The 21067-nt window shown below is 42.2% G+C and overlaps 1 protein-coding gene across 5 annotated transcripts in view; it reads right to left on the reverse strand.

Moving 5' to 3' along the window:
• Positions 1–21067, reverse strand: part of DNMBP (dynamin binding protein) — a 139770-nt gene that overhangs the window by 62223 nt on the left and 56480 nt on the right. Inside the window, exon 1 of one of the 5 annotated variants that reach the window (XM_082631460.1) lies at positions 13906–15926. The exons of the other annotated variants lie outside the window; for them this stretch is intronic. Within the exon in view, the coding sequence (XP_082487586.1) occupies positions 13906–15073 (1168 nt within the window). The 5' untranslated portion in view covers positions 15074–15926. Of the gene's footprint in view, positions 1–13905; positions 15927–21067 lie in introns of those variants that run through there. 5 annotated transcript variants of the gene reach the window in all.

The following is a 21067-nucleotide window of genomic DNA, read 5'->3' on the forward strand; positions in this document are numbered from 1 at the left end:
CAACGCCTTTTCCCTATTAGCTTTCCTTTCCTAGTCCTAAAACAGCCATAACTCCACTTCAGGAGGTTTCTTTTTAGGTTTGTTTTTTTTTAATGTATTTATTTTATTTTTGGCTGCATTGGGTCTTTGTTGCTGTGTGCGGGCTTTCTCTAGTGGCAGTGAGCAGGGGCTCACTCTTCCTTGCGGTGCACGGGCTTCTCAATGACGTGACTTCTCTTGTTGCAGAGCACGGGCTCTAGGTGCACGAGCTTCAGTAGTTGTGGCAGGCGGGCTCAGGAGTTGTGGCTCGTGGGCTCTAGAGCACAGGCTCAGTAGTTGTGCGCACAGGCTTAGTTGCTCCGCTGCATGTGGGATCTTCCCAGACCAGGGCTCGAACCCATGTCCCCTGCATTGGCATGTGGATTTTTAACCACTGCGCCACCATGGAAGCCCACTTCAGGAGTTTTTAATCACGAGTTTTATCTCTTTTTCCTACCCCTTGCTACATGTTGTGTTTTTCTGGATACTCTTTTCAGGGAAGCAGTCTTATGATAAGAGGCAAAGATGTAAAGGGGCAGCATTTGTCTACTTTTCTGCCCTTAGGACCTCTCATTCGGCAGGCAGTCCCTCTCCCTGGCCAGGCACAGGCCTCACTTTCCCCCGGGGCTTGCTACTCTACGTACCTTACCCTAAAGCCATCAGAATGCAGATCTTACCTGGCTGGTCCCAGGACAGCAAGAACGGCACAGAGTAATTCACTGGAATTGGGAGCCATGCTCACAGCTCACAAACATTTACATTTTAAAAGAAAGCGAGGAAGAGAAAGTTGCCGAACAACATGCCATTTTTGTTTAAAAAAAGAAGGTGGAAGAAGAGGAGGAGAGAGAAGGGAGAGAAAACATGCAAAAACCTCTACATATTTCCATATACACACATATAATACGTAAGTGCACAGAAAAGGGTCTGGGAAGAGAATACACTAAACTTGTCAGAGAGTTTTGCCTCAGAGAGGGAAATGGGATTTGGGATGGAAGGATCAATGGGGACTTGAGCTGAATCAGTACTTTTTAATCTCACAAGAATCTATTAATGTATTGCCAGTAATTTAAGATAAACTGTCATGCTAGCCAAGATTCATCTCTACTAGTGAAATTTTAAGCAATCTGAGAGAAGAACTTTTGGTAAAGAGCCATCCCACTGCTACTAGGGTGGCACCATTGACTCCTGAGGCTTTACTGGATGGTGCCTAACTCCCGGTTGTTGCTTCCCTCCACCATCAAATGGAGCTCTTTTTAACTTTAAATTTTACCACATATTTATATGGCACTTACTCTATGTGTCAAGCATTGTTCAGGCACTTTACAAATACTGGCTTATTTAATCCTCATCACAATCCTACTATCATCCCCATCTCACTACTGATGAATGAAGAGAAATTCAGTAACAGGCCAAGTATGTGGAAGATGTGAGCCCACACTGGCTCCAGAGCCTGCAATTGCTACTCTGCCTCTAGTGCTTTTTCCAGGCAGGCAAATCTTGGGAACTGTGACCTGGAAATCTACTTGTGGGTTTTGGTGACTACCTGGTAGCTAATGATAAAATGATGTGATTTTAAAGCACACTTAACCTCTGTATAGCCACAGGTCACCCACCATTAAGACTGTGAACAATTATGTATTTAATCACATATACATATGTTCACGTCATTATAGCTGTAAAACCCTACTCAGTATAATGTAAATAATCCCCCAGACAGAATCAAATCTAGCAGTGTCATACACAGTAAATACTCAATAGTATTCCAGACAATTTATGGCAGAAATTATGTGCAAGTGAAGGGATGTTTATCAGTGCATAAGGAAAATTTAGAAACCACCAAAATTTCTCCCCAAAGGAGCCTGTTAAATAAATTGTTGTGTATCTGCATAATAGAATACTATTACAGCCACTGAGAATCGGATTTATATTCATTAATACAGAACATTGTCTCATGTGTGTTGTTAAATGGAAAAAGGTTACAAAAGAGTTTGTGAAAGAATTGCAATTTTGTTAAAAAGGGAAAAATATTTTCAATGCACATATTTGAAAATGAAAAAGCCTTGGTGACAAAATTCTGACTTTTTTCTTTTCTTTTCAACTTACTGTATTTTCTAGTTTTTCTCTAGTGAACATATAATATTGACATGACAAATAATAAGGTGGAGAAAAGAACATTTGCTAAACAACAAGAATACTCTACTACTCAGTCCTCTCTCAATTACCCTGTTATTTCCCTTTCAAATTCTTTCCTCACTTTTTTATAATCTGAGATTTCTTTCCTGACCTAATCCCTTCAAACTGCTGAAGAAAATGGGTAATAAAACACTTGAAATAACAATTTGCTAGTCTAATAAGAAAAGCAAAAAAAAAAAAATCCCACCTGCTTAGCAATCTGTCTAGAAAACTGAGAGGAAGCGATCTTTGTAAATTTGTTCATATTCCCACCAGGCCAAGTAGGAGGATCATTAAGTCCTGGTTTTCCATGTGACCACATCACTGCAGCCGTCCCACCTAGCCCCACCACTTCTTTTCCTTCAGCACCTATGTTACTTGTCTTTGGAGAAAGTTTATCCTGCTCAATGTTAAACTTTCAGCACTGTGGTCCCTGGCTTTTCTGCAGGACTCATAGCAGACTTTTCCCGGATCACCAGACTTCAGGGAAGAAATCTATTATATTTTGGTCCTAAATCTCAACAGTAACTGAAAAAACTTTCCCTGTGCCTTTTGCTCAGTGACTGCCTTGCCTATTTTGGCAAGTAGCCTCCATTCAGCACAATCCCTGCTGGGAGGGTTTCCACATCTGGAAACCTAGCTCAAAGCTTCCCATTTCCCCCTTCTCCTACCAGGGCCTACCCAGGCCTCTAAAAGAAGAGCAAACAAGAGTCAAGTGCCCAGAGTACAAGAGTCTGTAACTTCTTATGCTGCCAGGATAGCGAAATTAACACTAGATCCTCTGAAACACCATTTTTGAACACTCACCAAATCCTAGAAAGGTGTGCTGTTAGGGTGCTTAAAACTATGAAGTTATTATTATTGTTGAATCTTTAGGCAGCAGAAGTGAAATAATCAAGAAGGCAAAGATAGTTTTTGTAAAATAATAATTAGAAATAAACCATCACTGTTTAATAAGCAAATTTTGATTACAATCAGCCAATAAAACTTTACATGAAAACTTTATTTTCAGACACACTTCTGATGTTTTATTTACCAGGTCTCTTGAAGGAAGGTATTATTGCTCTCATTTTACAAATGAGAGCAAAAAGCAATGAAATGACTTGCCTGAGACCACGCAGCTAATAACTATTCAAAACTAGCATCTCAAACCAGTGCTTTCCATCAAATGTCAAGGCCTGTTCTGGGTTGCATGGCTTTTTGATATGAGTGTGGCTGTTTCCTGCACTGTATTTCCATTTTTGATAATAACATTACAGTGATGTCTCAAATTTTGCTCATTAACAGGACCCTCTGGTTATTTTTCTATCCTACTCTAGAAAACCAGATTTTCTTCAGCTTCTATTAGATAGTTCACTTTCATTCCTTCCACTTGTTCTCACAACATTTTATGTATCTTTTAGAACTGTGTACAAAACAAAAACCAGTTGATCTGAGTTATAATCCTGTTCAAAGTTTTAATTACAAAAATATATGAAAATATTGAATAGAGAGCTACCAAGCAGACTCCTAGGAGATGGGGCAAGTACAGAAAGCTGAAAAGCCCTCTAAAGCTTTCTTCCCTCTCAGGCAAGTCACTTCATCTGTCTGGTCCTCAGGAACAGCAAACCAAGTGGGGTGAAACTAGGTGGTCTTAGACATAAATTCATGAAATAAAACAATAATACAAAATAGAATGAACTTAAGCATTATGTATTTTGGTTACATTAATTTAAAAGGGTGAACCCAGTCTTTCAAAATAAGGATTCTTTCCAAGTGTGATCCAATATATTTATGGTAGAATCTGATTAAGCCTAGGATATCAGTTAGTACTATCTTATTTTCTAGCTGAAACCTGGGGAAAAAAACAAAACCTCAATATGAGGGAACATAAATTGGGTTTTCCGCGGGACCCCAGTCATTCATGCTGTACAGGCTTCAGTGAGCTCTCGGCATCCCAATAGTCACTCTGTTCCCCTATATCTCCCCTGGCTTGCACTTCTGGGGACATATGTGGAGCTGCTTCTAGATCTTGAGAGGGCAGCAGGCTCAGTGAATTAAGGTCCTCAGACTACAAGTCAGAAGATCCGGGATCTAGCCCTGCGCCCATCTTACCTGAAATGTTACACAACCTCTCTGGGCTGTTGTTTCCAGGTGTGTATAACAGAGCAGTTGAGCCTCTTTGGTTACTTCCAGGCTCTAAAATCTTATGTACTTTCCTACTCTGTTACTTCACTTACTCCTCTTGGTTTGGTATAACTACACTAGTCTCTAACTAGCTCCACAGGAGTGTCACTTAGTGACTAACCTGGGCAGTTAGTCACTTCCTCTCCCCAGGTCTGCGCTATTACGGAACATAGCACAACATATTTTAAGTATTTGTTTCCTTATTATTCCTTGAACATAACAAGCTCAGCTTGTCTCTGTGCTTTTCTGCTTACCTACTGTCCTTTTAGCCCAGTTAGATGAAGGCTTCTCTAGTCCTTGGATTACTCTTTTCTCTAAACTTTGCTTCTTGAGTAACAACACAAAATAATACTTACTATTTATCTTTTGATGTACACGTTCTGTGCCCTCAAATAGAATATTTCACTGGATAACAAATATTCATTGAGTACCTACTATACACTATGTAAGGGTCTGGAAACACCACCTTCACTGCCATCATGGAGATTAGAGTCTACTCACCTTTTCTGCATACCTAATCTGTACCTAATCTACAGTAGGTAACACAGCAACCAGCACTTAAGAGAAGGCACCAATTATTATTATTATTTAGAGTGCCCTACACATTGTTCTGCATGATTGTAATGAAAAACACTATGCAAAGATTTTAAAAAATCATTAAATATCCTAATTTTTGTTTGTCTTAAGTACTTAGCTGCCATACCTATGACACTGGGGTAAATAAGGTTTCAATCTTCCCCTGAGGGGCGGAGGGTGGAGAGCAGAGGAAACTGAATTCCATATCTCCAAATCACTGAGGAAAGGACTAGAGGAGTTCTACAATAATTTTTGTCTAAGTATTGCTGTGAGGTCAATGGTAAGTGGAAGCATCTCCATATTTCAGTAGATGCTAAGATGCACACTTTTTCATATTTTAACATTTCAGAAATGGAAATGTGTTTTCCAATCAACAGCATGTTAATTAAAGTCTTCTAGGGACTTCCCTGGTGGTCCAGTGGATAAGACTCCATGCTCCCAATGCAGGTAGCCAGGGTTCTATCCCTGTTTGGGGAACTAGATCCTGCATGCACGCCACAACTAAGAGCCCACATGACGCAACTAAGGGCCCACATGCTGCAAGTAAAAATCCTGCATGCCACAACGAAGATCCCGTGTGCCACAACTAAGAAGCCCACGTGCTGCAACTAAGATCCGGGGCAGCCAAAAAAAAATTAATTAATTATTTATTTATTTTTAAAAAGAAACTAGTTAAAAAAATAAAGTCTTCTAATTAGAAGTCTTTTTTTAATTTTTAAAAATTTATTTATTTATTTTTATTTAAAAAATTTTTTTCATTTTTGGCCATGCCACTCGGCTTGTCCCCAGCCACGGACCAGGGATTGAACTTGGGCCCTTGGCAGTGAGAGCACTGAGTCCTAACCACTGGAACACTGGGGAATTCCCTCTTCTTTCTTTCTAATGCTACATAAATTATTCAGTGTCTTACAACAGAAGGTGTTTTAGATTCAATGAAATGCAATATATTTCATCTGTTTGCCACACCATGGAATGAGGTCCGTGATCTAGAATCTAGCCCTGCTCCCTGCTGTGTGGCCATGTACACAAACGTGTATCTTCCCACCAGAAATGACTTGCATTGCACTGTCACACCCCTGTGACCTGACAGCCTGATGTTTACACAGTTCGGGCACTTTCTGGTTTCTCAGGAAATATCAAATTGGAAAACTCTGTGTTGTTAGGGTGGGAGTGTCAAGTTTCTGAGCTCCCAGCCCAACATTCCTTTGAAGGCTGGGCCTGCCATGGCACTGCAAGTTAGCTGCTTGGATTCACCCCCCTCCCACTGCCCCCCTTCAACATCCTCAGGTCCACAGGAATGACAATACCCTAGAATACTGCCTCTTCCTATCCTACCTCAATTTCTTGCCTTTCCTGGTTATCTTTTTGCTTTTACAGAGATCTGGGATCTTCCCAGAGCAATATTCCTTTATTGATGATGAAACATTACATAAAAATAATGTAGGTAACAGCCTGTGGAGAAAGCAGGCAGTCTAGCTTACTGAGACTACCACACATGATCCCAGTAGGCAGGACCGCCTTACTTTCTCTAAAGCTTCGATTATCTCCCAACTCTTAACAAAATAGGGCCCTTCATTTATTTCCTTTTGCCTCCACATATTTTCTCATTCCCTCTTCTTTGCTTCCTACCTACTCATCTATCTTCAAACAAGCACTGACACCTGATTTTAAAAAGTAAATACACGAAAACTTTGTTCAACTCTGTGCCCCCCCTCAGCCACAGTCACACCTCTTTGATTCTTTCTATGAAAGGTCTTGAAAGAGTGGTCTTCATGCCCTCCCTCTATGACCTCCCTCCCCCATCTAAATCCTTTGCAATTAATTCTGTGTCATCACTATATTCCAGTAATATTGCCTTTTTAGTCAACCGATAACCTCAACAAATCCACGGCATCATCCTTGACTTCCCTGCAGCATCTGAAAGTGTTGGCCATTCTCTCCTACTCTACGCCCTCCGGTTTTCTTCTGCCCTCCCCTAGTATTCCTGCCCATCTCTCCTCCTCCTGTCCTACGCTGTGGGTGTCCCCTAAGCCCAGTTCTCAGACGCTTGTGCTTTCCCCAGCCATTCCCATCCTCAGAGAGTCATCCACTCACAGTGTCAGTGATCACGTCTCAGAGGGTGAATCACCACGTGCAGGTCCAGCTCTGACTTCTTCCTCAGGTTCTGGTCCAAACTCCCATCTAGTTTGTAAGATTTCAATACGCTAGTTCTTCCCCACGCTGTGTTCCTCTTTGTCACCACAACTCTGCATCTTTGCTCATAGGCTTTCCCCAACTGGGAATTTTCTCCTTGCTTCTCTCTTCCTATCTCAACCCCACTACTCCTTTAGGTTTTAGCTCAAATTCAAACATCTTCCTAAAGTCTTTTCCATTAACTCAAGTAAAAACTGAGCTTTTCCTCTTCTGATTGTCCATAGCATTAACTGTCTATGCTAGATACTTCTGTACTTTATTTAATTATTCATATTTTTACATTTTGTCTCTTCAACTGATCTATAAACTCCCATGGTGGGGAGGTATCCTTCCCTGGATACCCCAATGCTTGGTACAGTGCTAAGTACAAACACTAGTTAATAAACACCTGTTGAACTGCATTCAAAGGGGATATGGGATCTGTGTGCTGGTATAGTATGATTGATGATGATGATGATGATAGCAGCTCATGTTTATTTAGCATTTACTATGTGCCAGGCTCTGTTGCACTATTCTGAATATTTGCACATCTATAAACTCACCTATTCCTCATAATACTATCATGTATGTACATTATCTGGTTTTGCTGATGAGGAAACTGCAGCATAGAGAGAATAACTAATTTACACAAAGTTACACAGGTAGCAGGGCCAAGGTGGGGGAAGGTACCTAACAGTTCTTCTTATTGCAGTTATAAAATTGTATTTGAATCATTTGCTTATATGCTGCTTTCTGTTTAAAACTGTGAGTTCCTGAAGGCAGGCACAAGTCTTACTCATCTTATCCAATGTCTCATTAGGGACACGGCTTGCATTTGGGGCAGAACAATTCTTCACTGTGTAGGATGGTCCTACACCCTGAAGACATTTAGTGTCCCTGGTCCTTGCCTCATAAATGCAAGTAGTCCCCTGCACCCTGCCATTGTGACAACCAAAAGATATCTCCACCCATTTCCAAATGCTGGGGCTGAGCTCGCCAAGCCTCAGAAAGCCTGCCGCCTCCAGAGCCCTCTACATACCAAATCGGCACCATCAACAGTCCCTAGAGCTCTGATTTAAGCTAGGTGATTCCCCATCCCAGCCTTCACCACTGCCATTTGGACCACGGATGGATACCTAATCAATGAACAGTTAATACATATGATGAGGCCTAACTAAAAAACTCAAGCTGAGTCAATTATACTCTCTCCTGGCAATTTGAATTAAGAACTACCAGGCAGAGCTTCCCTGGTGGCGCAGTGGTTTACAGTCTGCCTGCCAATACAGGGGACACAGGTTCGTGCCCCGGTCCGGGAAGATCCCACATGCCGTGGAGCGGCTGGGCCCGTGAGCCATGGCCGCTGAGCCTGCACGTCCGGAGCCTGTGCTCCGCAACGGGAGAGGCCACAACAGTGAGGGGCCCGCGTACTGCAAAAAAAAAAAAAAAAAAAAAAAGAACTACCAGGCAGATTAGATAGAACAGAGGCAGAAGCTGCAAGAATGCCCCAGAGAGTGTTGGGACAACTATGGTTATGTGCAATCTAGTGAAGGAGTAGAAAATATAAGTGGAAGGTGTTGGTCTGTGGTTAGAGAAGACCAAGTCGGAGGCTCAGAGAACAGCAAAAACATCTCGAGGAAAGATGGCCCGTGAGAGAGGGATACAGAGAAAGGGAATAGTCGGTCCACGGGGTACCTGGCGTCAGTTCACTTGTACTAGAACAACAGCCTTAGCTCTCCTCAGGGTCTTACGGTCATTTCTGTCTAACCAGAACATAGTACAGTGTTTGGTACTCAGTAAATTTGTTAGATAAAGATACATGAATGGCTCATGTTTGTTAAAACAGAACCAAATTAGAATAAAAGCTGCAAAAAGGGCTCTGAAAACTGTAAAGCATGTAAATTAAAGTGGTACCACTATTACTACTGCTGATGATGAAATGCCACAGTTCATTCTGCTGAACTTTTGTTACTGCCCAGTTAATTCCTAGAAGCAGGCCCCTGGTCTCTGGAGGGGCAGAGACCTCTTGGCACCTGCTATGCTCATGGCTTGTAATCAGCCTATGAAATTAAGGATACAAAGCTAATGCCTTGGGGACTTCCTTTGTGGTCCAGTGGTTAAGAATTCGCCTTCCAATGCAGGGGATGCGGGTTCAATCCCTGGTCAGGGAACTAAGATCCCACATGCTGCGAGGCAACTAAGCCCCCGTGCTCTGGAGCCCACATGCCACAACTAGAGAGAAGCCTGTGTGCCGCAATGAAAGATCCCGCATGCCACAATGAAGATCCCGTGTGCCACATCTAAGACCCAATGTAACCAAATAAATAGTAAATAAATATTAAAAAAAAAAGCTAATGTCTTGGATTGACTGGCAGATATTTTATTCCAGTAGTTTGAATACAGACTGTAGCTATAGAGATATATTCACATACTTGCAATGAAAAGAAACCTTGACTCTGAGAGTCTTAAAAACTTTGAACTATCTGTGTAACACTGGGAAAAGTGCCTTCAAATCTGCACAGGTTTTTATCTTGGGAGAAAAACAAAACAAGAAAATTTTCTTGCTCCACTGCAATTACTATGCAAACTTTTAAGGAATCGCTTTTACAGTAGGCCCTCTGTATCTACAGGTTCTGTATCTGCCGATTCAACCAAGTGCAGAGCGAAAATATTTTTAAAATCCAGAAAGTTCCAAAGCAAAACTTGAATTTGCTACACTGGCAACTGTTTACACAGCATTTACACTGCATTTACAACCATTTACAGAGTATTAGGTATTATAAGTAATTGAGATGATTTAAAGTATATGGGAGGATGTGCATTAGGTTACCTGCAAATACTATGCCATTTTATCGAAGGGACTTGAGCATCTGTGGATTTTGGTATCTGCAAGGGTGTGAGGGTGGGGGTAGGGTGTTGGTCTTGGAACCAACCCCTCGCAGATACAGATACCAAGAGATGACTATATATCCCTTATCACCACTTCCCTCCTAAACTCCCCGTAATATGCCTTGTGTCTCTGTTGCTCCTATTCCTCACCTCATGTCCCAAATGCAAAGGTCTTTACTTAGAACACATCCTCTCATAGCTTTGTCGCATGTAACACAGTTGAACCCACTCCATTCGAAGCCCTTCTCTGGCTCCCATAACACAATACTTTTCTGTTCTTCTAAGTTCATTTATTTGAAATGAATCTAAACCTGCACTTCTGGCTTTAACTGTGGTGCTGTAGTAAAAGCACTGGTCTGGGCATCAAGAGACCCAGTTTCTATTCCTGGTCTAAGGATCGACCAGTTACCTTGGCCACATGGTTCAACTTCTCTGAGCTCTGTCTCTTCATTTATAAACTGAGTGAGTTGGATTTAAGTATTTTTTCATACTGTGACTCACATTTTACATTGTGGTTCAGTAGATACATACATACATTTATCTAATCCATGTATGTATGTGTATATACACACACTCAGAAGTATTACATGCTTACTTTTACTACATGAGATGTACTTGAAACTTTCTATTCATTTCTATTTTATTTTTCAAAAAATGCTAGTTGTAACCCACTAAATAGACTTCAAAACCCAATCACGGGTGGTTACCCACATGTATAAAATACTGGACTTGTTGAAATGTCAGGTTCCTTCTAGTAATAATATAAGAGGATTTTGTGTTGTAGCCTTCCAACCTTGAACCATTAGCCTTAACTCACATCTGAATTCCAGCTTCCGATTTCTCTCTGTAAGAGTTCTTTATTTAGATATCTTAATATCACTTAAATTAACCTAGTTAACATGGAATTTGAAGCACCAGGTCCCCTTCCCATCATAACTATTTATGTTATTAGCAAGTGTAAAATCCTAGTGTTGACTTTTGGTCTAGTAATGGTAGAGTAACGTACATTGTACTAACCTCCCTATTGAAAATTATTAGCAACTCTGGAAAAGATTAAAAAAAAAAAAAAAAAAAACTGTGTGAAGACACTAGAAAGCCACCAAAAGCAGCCAGAAACTGGAGGGGATACGACTTGAAACATGGATAGAAAACTAGGTAAGATCCCTATTTACCTGATACCTCTTCCCCCTACCCCAAGGCAATCCCTAGTCTTTCAGCATGCTGGAGAATAAAGCAAAAACTGACATCCAAGAAGTGGTAATCTTACTGGGTTGCAGAGTCAAAAAGGTTCTGGGGCTCTGAAGTGGCTTGATGTTAAGGGAGAAATCCTGCAGAAGAGGACGCTGCAGAGAGGACAGCCTCAAAATCTATGCAGAAATTCCCTTCAAATCCTTGAACTGTGCATGCAGTGATGAGACTCCAGGGAACCCAGCAGAAAGCGATAACAGCTGGAGGCTGAAGAGCCCGGCAGATATTCACAACTCTCTGCAGCTGGGAAGACAGTTTGAAATCGGAGTCCCTTCAAATCAGGAAGTTCAATAAATATGTCCAGTGTTCCACTTAGAAACCTCTGCAGAGCTGCACCTTAGGAGTAAGGCCCACCTCCCAGGATGAGGAGCCACACCCTAGGACTAAGGGCAAAACCATAACAAACCTGCCCTAACAAAAATCTAAGCTTGAGGCCTTCACAGGAGAAACTGATAAGACAGGTGAGGGGAAGGAAAAACCCTGGCAGAACAACTTGGTTTCTAGCCTGGGAGATGGTTGAGGAGCAGGCACTGAACAGCGCTTTGTCTCTCAGATGCAGCAGGTGGAGGGTGGGGAAGAGTGGGGGAGAGGAAGGCACGGGCATTCCACTTGGATAATTACACCTGCAAACACAGGGTCTGAGGGCAGATGTCTGTCCAGTTGGGGGAGGGGGGGTCAGCCTGGATCTCAGCAGGGCGGGGACCATGCAGTGACGGTAGGGGAAGGACTTGTAAGGGGGAAGAGAGGTGGGTAGATAAAAGATGAAGAAATCATAACTTATGAGCACCTACTATGTTCCAGACATGTTAAGTGTTTTATTTATATTATCTCACTATGAGACAGGTATGATCACCTTCACTTTACAAATAAGAAATCCAAAGCTAGGAGAAGCTAAGTAATTCTTCTAAAGTTACACTATTAGTAAATGGTGGAGCTGAGATGTGCATTCAAGGCAGAAGACCAACTCCAAAGCTTGTTTCCTTTCTGTTATCAACTGTTGTAACTGTGTAACTTTCAGGAAGGGCAGTGGCACATGTGCTGTAAAACAGCTAGCAAAGAACATTAGAAAACAAAAAGATCTCTGGGACAGACTAAGATTTTGTTACAAGTCAAGGAGGATATTAGCAGTATAAAAAGGGGTGTCAATATGAATATACTATCAAAAGTTAGTTAAGTCCTCAAGTAGAGAGAGAGTTGTAAAAATGGAAATGGTGTAAGGTGGAACTGAGCTGATTTCAGAGAGCTCATAGGGTATATTACAACACTCCCGAGAGAAGGGTTTGACTCCTAAGTCAAACAGAATAAACACAGTTAGGAGGCTTAATACAATAAGGAGCTAAAGATAGGAAACAAAGTTCATCTAAGGAATGGCTGTGGGGGAAGGGAAAAGGAACGATGCAAAAACTAACCTAAGGAATCACAGAATCAGATTTTTTTTGTTTTTGAGCTGGAAGGAATTTAGAAGTCATCCAAACCCTATCATTTCAGAGCAAAAATGCACCTAGGAAAAAACACCTAGCTGCTAAATATCTCAGCCTCCCAACTAAAGCCGGGTTTCATTTTTATCTTTATAAATACAGGTAGAAAGCCTGCTTTGTCCAAAATGGTGCCCTGGAAATTCAAGTTACGTCAAGCCTGTGTTGAAAGACCACTGGATAACCCACTGGCAGTTCCAGGATCACACCAGGGACTTACGTTTTCAGTGGCCCCCACCACAAATCTAACCAGTGGGCCTATTCTGAAGGAGACCTGGATGAGAAAGCTTCACTTGGGAGGAATGTGTGACATGGATTTTCCAGATCGTTCACATTTTCTGACTCTAATCCTTCTCCTCTCATCATATGCTGGACTCCCCCCAAATTGGCCAAAACCAGAAAGTCTGCTTGGCATGAGTATAACACATATTAAAAAAAAAAAAATTAAAGATTTAACAGGAACAACAACAAAATAAAATAAACATAGTTCATTTGAGACCTGGAGAAGAGAAGACAAACTGGCAAGAAAGAACGAACCTCTAATGATAAAAGACTCTTAATATCCCCATTTTACAGATACCTTAGTTAAAGCTCAGTGAGATGAAGCCATCTGAAGCCATCTGAATACCTTCATGGTGTACAAAGCACCATGAAGAATATAAATAATCTTCTCATATCCACAAGGGTTTTAGTGCTCACCATTCACTTAAGGTTCCTGAATGTCAAGGAATGAACAAACTATAAAACAAGTTAAGTCTTCTTTCCCCCTAATGTCTAAAGTGCAGGGATTGAGAGAAAGAACACGCCAGGAAAATAAATTTTCACTTGGTGCCCTGGTAAAGAACTTGCCGTCTCCATAAGACAAACAAAAGATATTAAAGTAAAAAAGGAAAGATACCTGGGATTAGAGACCCTGACAAAAACCAAGAAAGGTAAAGGAGAGTTCCCATGACAACAGTCTGATTTTGAAAGCCATGTCACAAATTTACAGCGCTATGCACGCTCTCGCTCTGTGAACGTGCCACCCAGAAGAATTAAATCTCTAAGGCTGTTCTCACTCAAGATACACTTAATAAGAATTTTGGGGGCCAGGTTCCTTAAGTATACAAATGTACCTGGTACCTGGTAGAACCATCACCCCTTTTATCTATTTCCAGGTCTTATCCTCTAAGAAGGCTGGCTGAGTTCATACCTTGGGCTCTCTTCCTGTTTTGCACAAATTCTGAGCATCTCAGCGTGCTGGGTGCTGTGCTGCGGAAGCGGCTATTCCTTTTCCAAGTCTCTGGGCCATTTAATTTTCTCTCTTCCTCTAACTGCCAGCTATTCTTCTCTAATGGATCGCCCCGAGGAACGCCACGATGATGTTCTCCTTGGCTCCCCCTGGTCCACTGATTCCGCAGACCCTCCGGGATGACCCCTCCGCTCCCAGGTGCCATCATTCCTAGTCTGTCAATGCCATTACACTCCAAAGTCTTCATTTGGTGGAGAGAATCTGTTCCTCTGTAATTCTGAAATTTATATTCACAGTTTGCAAATAGAGTATCAGAGCCTCTATTCTCTATATCAAAATTACTCTGATCCCCGGCATGAGTCTTCACTTTGAGATCGATTTTATCATTTTGATAAACATTCCTGTCCCTGTCACAGTATTTGACAAATTCATTACCTTCACTGACACCATTCAAGTCTGGGAAGTCCGCAGACTGACCATTAGTATAATTCCCAGGAACATGACATAAATCATTGAGGTCGCTATAATAAAAATTAGTTTCTTTACAATCCTCAAGATCATAATTAAAATTCCTGCGATCAATATGCCGGTTTTGAGGTTGACCAAAATTCTCCACAGAATCATCCAGACCCCTGTAGCCAGTCCATTGTCCAGTTTCTTTAGAGTCCTCAGGATTACGATTCAGATTCTTACGATTTATGCAGCCATTCGTCTCCCCATATCCTCCAGCTTTCGAGGTTACATCTGGGCTTCCTGCAAACCAATCATCCTTAGTCGCAGGGTTCGGATTCCCATAATCTACGTTTTCTGGATTCTTATAATCATTACAGCCTGGAGTCACACTTCCGTGGTACATACAGTCCTTTCTACTTTCCTTTGCTTCCTCATTGTCCATATAGCTTGGTTCACTCTGCTCAAAATCCCAGTATCCACAATGCCTTTTTCTGTAGGGTCGATTCTGCCCTGTGGACTGGTATCTGGAATCCAAGTCACCTTCTCTGTAAAGTCCATCCAGCGCTGTAAGGTCCCTTTTCTGTAGACTTCTGCAATCTTCATACTCCGAGCTGGAGCTCCAGTGCCCTTTCTCCTCCAGTTCTCTTTCTTTCCTCATCTCATGGGTTTCACACATATTCACTGTGCTCAAAGACACACGCTTTATCGCTCTCTTCCATGGGCCTGGGTTGAACTGAGACGTGGACAGGTGCAGTGTAGCCTAAGGATGAATCTGTCCTTCTTAAAGTGTCTTAAAATGTCTCCCAAAGTACTTTAAACGTTCTTCTTGCTACTCCAGTTGGAGCACGGGGAGATGTGAGGTTATTTCGACCTCAGGATCCAATCAGTGGGCTGCTCTATCTTTCCCCAGGGAGCCCAGAAGGTAATTAGTAACTAGCGTTCACATGATTGGAGTTGGCAGCTTTGTTTGGTGTTTCCCTCAAGCTGGTCAAACTGGCTTGGCTGCTTTATAAGCTGAAGGTAAGAAGCATTTTTTTTTGCAGAAAAAGCAGAGTGAAAGAGAAACAGCCCCCTTTAAAAGCTCGAGGTAAGATCATGTAACAGTCTCATCTGCCTCTTTAATCCTATAGTAATCAGGGGTATGAATAAATGCTTTCATGTGCAGCTCAAACGGGACCTCCACTACCTGTCCTCCAAGTTTGGCTTTCTACTCTCCTTGGACATCTGAAACTCTTCGGGACTCCCTTCCCTTTAGTTAGCGGCAGGACTCTTCCGCCTTTGAGAGCTTTGCTTTTATGGGATTCAGGTTACCCATTAGTGTATACTCAAATCACAAGCTGTTCAAGCTCCTGTCGGCAGACACACTGGCTTATCCCACTCAGGAAAGAAAAAGTACGTCTGTTATTCTGATCTGGTGTATGGAATTTTATAGTGTAAAAGCTCTTTCCCGGAGGAATACAGTTATATATGTTTTCACACTTTCCTTGATACGTGTCATGCCAGAGAAGCATCAAAACCATTCATCTCCTAAATCTCTTTTCTATCTAATTCATATAGCATATTTAGGAACTGGAGAATGAGGCTGGAAATCAGAAAGGTGGGCATAAAAATACCATTTTGAATTCATCAAACATTAGATTATTTGATGCGAAGCACTGTGGAAGAGAAAAGGATGAGGTTGGTCTCTGTCTCTTACCCTCTGCAGGAGCAACACGCTGTAAAGTAAGACTGCATGTGAAAAGTGCTGTAACAAACACAAATGGCAACGGCAACAAAGCAGAAGTCCCTGGTGGGACAACTGGAGGTTTCATGGAAGTAGTAGCATTTGAGCTGTGCCTTCAAGCATAAGCAGGGTTTCCAAAGACTTTCCACATATAGAGAACTAGGTAATGGGGAACACTGAAGAATAAGTAACAGGGAAAAAGTAACAGGGATCATGCTGGAGGGGTAGGTTGCAGCAGATCCCAAGGGACTCGAATGCCACTTATTTTATTCAATGGATAATAAAGAGTCACTGAAGGTTTCTGAATAGGGGAGTGACAAGCTAAGAGAGTCTTTAGTAAGATTACTCTTTTAGGTATCTGGTCATCTATCAAGTATCCCTGAACTTTTATCTAATCCCTATTTGTGAAACAATGTAAGTACCCTAAGGAGACCAGGGTTATATGCTTTGTGAATAATGAGATGTTTACTCTTGGGCAAACCACTTATTCTCTCAGGGGCTCAACCCACCCATCTATAAAATGAGGCAGCTGGCCTCAATGACGTGGTTGATTCCTTCAGTTTTAAAAATCCATGCTTCTATTTTCCTCGAAACTCCTTTTTCCTCTCCTCAAATACCTAATGTGCTGTTACACACCTTTTAGGTTCTGCACTAATGGTTACTGAACGAACCTCTAGATTGTTAAATCTGAGTTTCATGCAAAGGTTTTTGTTCCACAGTTCTGTTGCAGTAGTAGCAACAGCCCTGGCAGCCGCCGCTCTTGTCAAGTGTGTACGAAGTGCCAGGATCAGGATGAGGGGCTAGGAAGTTGATATAAATGTTTTCTGATCTTCACTAACTGCAAGGAGGATATTATATTATCTTTATTTTACCACAGATAAAGAAAGAATCTCTGAGACTTTGAAAGACCTGTCCAAGATCACATAAACTAGTACAAGGAGGGGCCATAATTTGAACCCAGATCTGTCTGACTTTACGGCACTAGACTCAGAGGAGTATCTCAAAAACGTAGGAAAGGGCTTCCCTGGTGGCGCAGTGGTTGAGAGTCCGCCTGCTGATGCAGGGGACACGGGTTCGTGCCCCGGTCCGGGAAGATCCCACATGCCGTGGAGCGGCTGGGCCTGTGAGCCATGGCAGCTGAGCCTGCGCGTCCAGAGCCTGTGCTCCGCAACGGGAGAGGCCACAGCAGTGAGAGGCCCGCGTACTGCAAAAAAAAAAAAAAAAAAAAAAGTAGGAAAGCCTTAATTTCCCTCAAACCAAGTAAACAAACAAGTACACTCTATCATGGTCTAATTCAGGGGTGGACCACTGCCGAGGCAAGTGTGCACACACCTCGCTCCACACTGCCATTCCCTTTGTCTCCAGTCCTGGCCTACTTCCACCCTGCCCCAGTGCTGACCCTCACCACCCAACTGCGATGAGAACTTGTACCAGCACAGTAACAGAAAGACTTTCCAGTATCGACTGGTTCAATAATCTAAAACCCACTGCCTAAACCCAATAAAGACTGTGGTTTGGTTCACAAACCAATAGGATGACAACATAATCTGGGAGGACAGCTTTGACTATGAGTTATACAGAGGAACAGTGTAAAAGAGGGCACGTGGGAGGAGGAATTAGGACAGCTAGCTTCTAGAAGTTCAATTTCTGCTAATAACCAGTTTGTAGCTGTGCTTAACTTCTCTGGCTGTCAGTTTTCTTATGTGTAAAATGAAGAAGTTAATAGTTTCTCTGCCACTTTAAATCTAAAATTCTACGATCTTACTTATTTCTAAGTTAAAAGTAAAGATTTATCTTTCCCTAACTGTTATGGAAAACAGAGTTTCCTTTGGCAACTTAAAAGTCTTTGATAAAGCTAGCATGATAAGAAACACACCTAGTAAATCGGCCAAGAGAACAGGAAAAAAAGAGGATAAATTACAGGTAAGAAGGATACTAGTTATAAAACAATCCAGTAGTAAAGGTTACACAAAGGTAAAAAGAAATGATCTTTGGATGAGTGGAGAGTGAAAGCTGGTTATAATATGGAGCTCCCCTCTCCCCACCTCACCCCCTCTTCTCTCTTTCTAAGCCCTACTGCCTGTGGGACTTTTAAAGATATAGCCTGTATAAAAATGTAAACTGCCTCAGGTTTGCCTCATTACTGAGACCCAGAACTAATCAAAAGCTGTGAAAGGGTTGCTCTTTTCATGTGATAAATCTGTGTGCAAAGAAATGTGGCCCAAGGGAACAAGGAGCATAAAGGAGAAATAACTTTCCCATTTTTCCCAGTCCTAGTCCTACTGGTGAAATACAACTTTGTAGATAGTTATCTTTCCTTTCACTTGAAACAACAGTCACATTCCACAGGCCCTCTTCAAAAGCCCTGAGCAGCACTCTGCCATGATGTTTGTTACTTGTTACTATAGGGTGGGTGATCAGCTACAATGACCATCCGTGGATAGAAATTCTCCCAACATAATGCTAGAAGTGAAGGTGGGGCAGCAGGATTTGGAGGATGAGAGAAAAGAGGCAGAAAATAGAGGAAAGGTAAAGGAACAAAAGGGAGGAGACAGAAAAAAATAAATCAATCAATAAGTCTAGTAAGAACAGGTAATTACCTAAACTTTTCACAGTATCTCTGTAACTGCCCACGTGGTTCCTCCAGCCTGATGATCAACTCCTCCTCACTTTCTAAGACTGCCCCAGTGACGCTGATTCCCACAGTTCCTGCTATTTTCCAGAGCACCATGCAAATATCCCTCTCATCTTACCTGTTACTTTATTATACTTGTTTACCTCCTTTTATTACACTGAAAGCTTGAGGGCAAGGACCACGTCCAATCTCCAGCACAGCTCTGTACGTAGGGCACAAGAGGTACTCCCATGTTTAATGAGTTGATTGTGGTCACATTTATTGGGCACATGCTAGATGCGAGGCAGAGGGCAGGAGAGCTTACAAGTTAAAAGCACTGTGCTTTCTTCTGAATCCTGACTCTGCCACTAACTAGCTGTATAATCTTGGGAAAGTTACTTAAGCTCTCTAAGCCTGTTTCTTCATCTTTTCACCATCAAATCTACCATCCTACCTGCATCTGTACCCATCTGCTCTGCTTTCCCTCTTGTTAGAATGGAAGAACTGTCTCTGCTCTGATAACAGGCCAATCTCTCTCTCTGTTGGTTCACTGATCCACTCCCTCCTGACCCCTCAAAGACTTTGTTTCGGCAATTAGGCCCTCCCTCTCCTGCTCTTCAGTGTGCCCACTCTAACCATCAGTCTCATGAGCCTATGAATGTTTCCCATCTTTTAAAATATTTTATTTATTTATTTATTTTTGGCTGCATTGGGTCTTTGTTGCTACACACGGGCTTTCTCTAGTTGCGGTGAGCGGGGGCTACTCTTTGTTGCGGTGCGCGGGCTTCTCACTGTGGTGGCTTCTCTTGCTGTGGAACACGGGCTCTAGGAACATGGGCTTCAGCAGTTGTGGCACGCGGGCTCAGTAGTTGTGGCTTGCGGGCTCTAGAGAGCAGGCTCAGTAGTTGTGGCACACGGGCTTAGTTGCTCCGTGGCACGTGGGCTCTTCCCGGACCAGGGCTCAAACCCGTGTCCCCTGCATTGGCAGGCGGATTCTTAACCACTGTGCCACCAGGGTAGTCCTGTTTCCCATCTTACAAACAACTTCTGCTTTGAAAGACTTGAGCAAGCCAAATACTCAATGACTCTATTTCCTTACCTCTCACTCTATCTTTAATCCATTCCAATAAGGCTTTTATCCCTTTGTTATCACTTTACTGAAACTGCCCTTGACAAGGTCATCCAATGCAACGGTCATTTCTGAGACTTCATCTTACTTGGCCTCTCAGTAGCTTTTGGACACAGTTACTTTCTCTTTCTTGAAGCTCTTCCTTCACTTGACTGGCTGCTCCTTTTCCTTTGCTAGTTCATCTCCCTTGTCTTCCACATTCCTAAACATTGGCTGCCCCTGGTCTTTTCCTTTGTACCCAGTTACCTAGCACACAGAAGGAATTCAAGAAATTCCTTGACTAGGAATGTTGTTTCCACTCTTAGTGCAGCTGCCTCTCGCCCTAAGGGTTAATTAGGAGGAGTTGTAAAGAAGACCCTATCATTAAGGTTAAAGTAGCTCGAGGGATCTCAATACAGCAACAGCCTCCAGCTAAGTGGGAAGAGGGTCTGGAAATGAGGGAGAAGACAGATACTTAAGATCAAAAAGTAAGTTCCCCAGTAAAGGAAGAGACTATGGACTAATGAAAAGACAACTGACTGGGATAGGGGAAGGCAGAAACACAGAGAAAAGAGTCTGAGAGCACTGTAAAAAAGAAATGAAGACTGGAATACAGGAAAATAAGAGGTGTTGGGGGGATCTGATATACTTTGAAGGATGTAAATGTTCTGAATGGACAGGGCTGTGAGAAGCATTCAAGATGTTTTAGAGTTTAAACCTTCTGATGAACTTAAAGGTGAGTTAGGTGAGGGTTCAAATAGAGAAACTGGAAACCGTGAGCAGCTTGGGGATGTTACTAGTATGAATGAGTAAACACTTTGGAAATTTAAGTAACTTCTTGATAAGCCAACAGTCAAAAGTATATCTGTGAGGAAGGATTAAATATTTTAAAAATATATATGTCAATACATACATCTATGCTCTTAAATCCACAGATATATGTAATTTAGCAAATAGCTTTCAACCAATGAGAGTACTAAAAATGTTACTGCTGGCATAAATTATTTTGGAAGTAAGGTGGCAAGAGTCAGTTGGGATCCTTCCACCTTGAGCACTTGTAGATCTGAGTTTTCCAACTGTTGCTTCCTACCACCCACTCTCAGAGGTCAAGCAATCCCTCCTTAAGTCAAAACACGCTGGCACTTCGCTGTGGCACAGTGAGAATGTACATAAAGCTGTACAGTGAAACCCACCTGAATCTGAATCCTGGCTCTCCCACTTACCA

Source organism: Mesoplodon mirus (genome assembly GCF_964341445.2).
Source record: "Mesoplodon mirus genome assembly, chromosome: 2".
NCBI lineage: Eukaryota > Metazoa > Chordata > Mammalia > Artiodactyla > Ziphiidae > Mesoplodon > Mesoplodon mirus.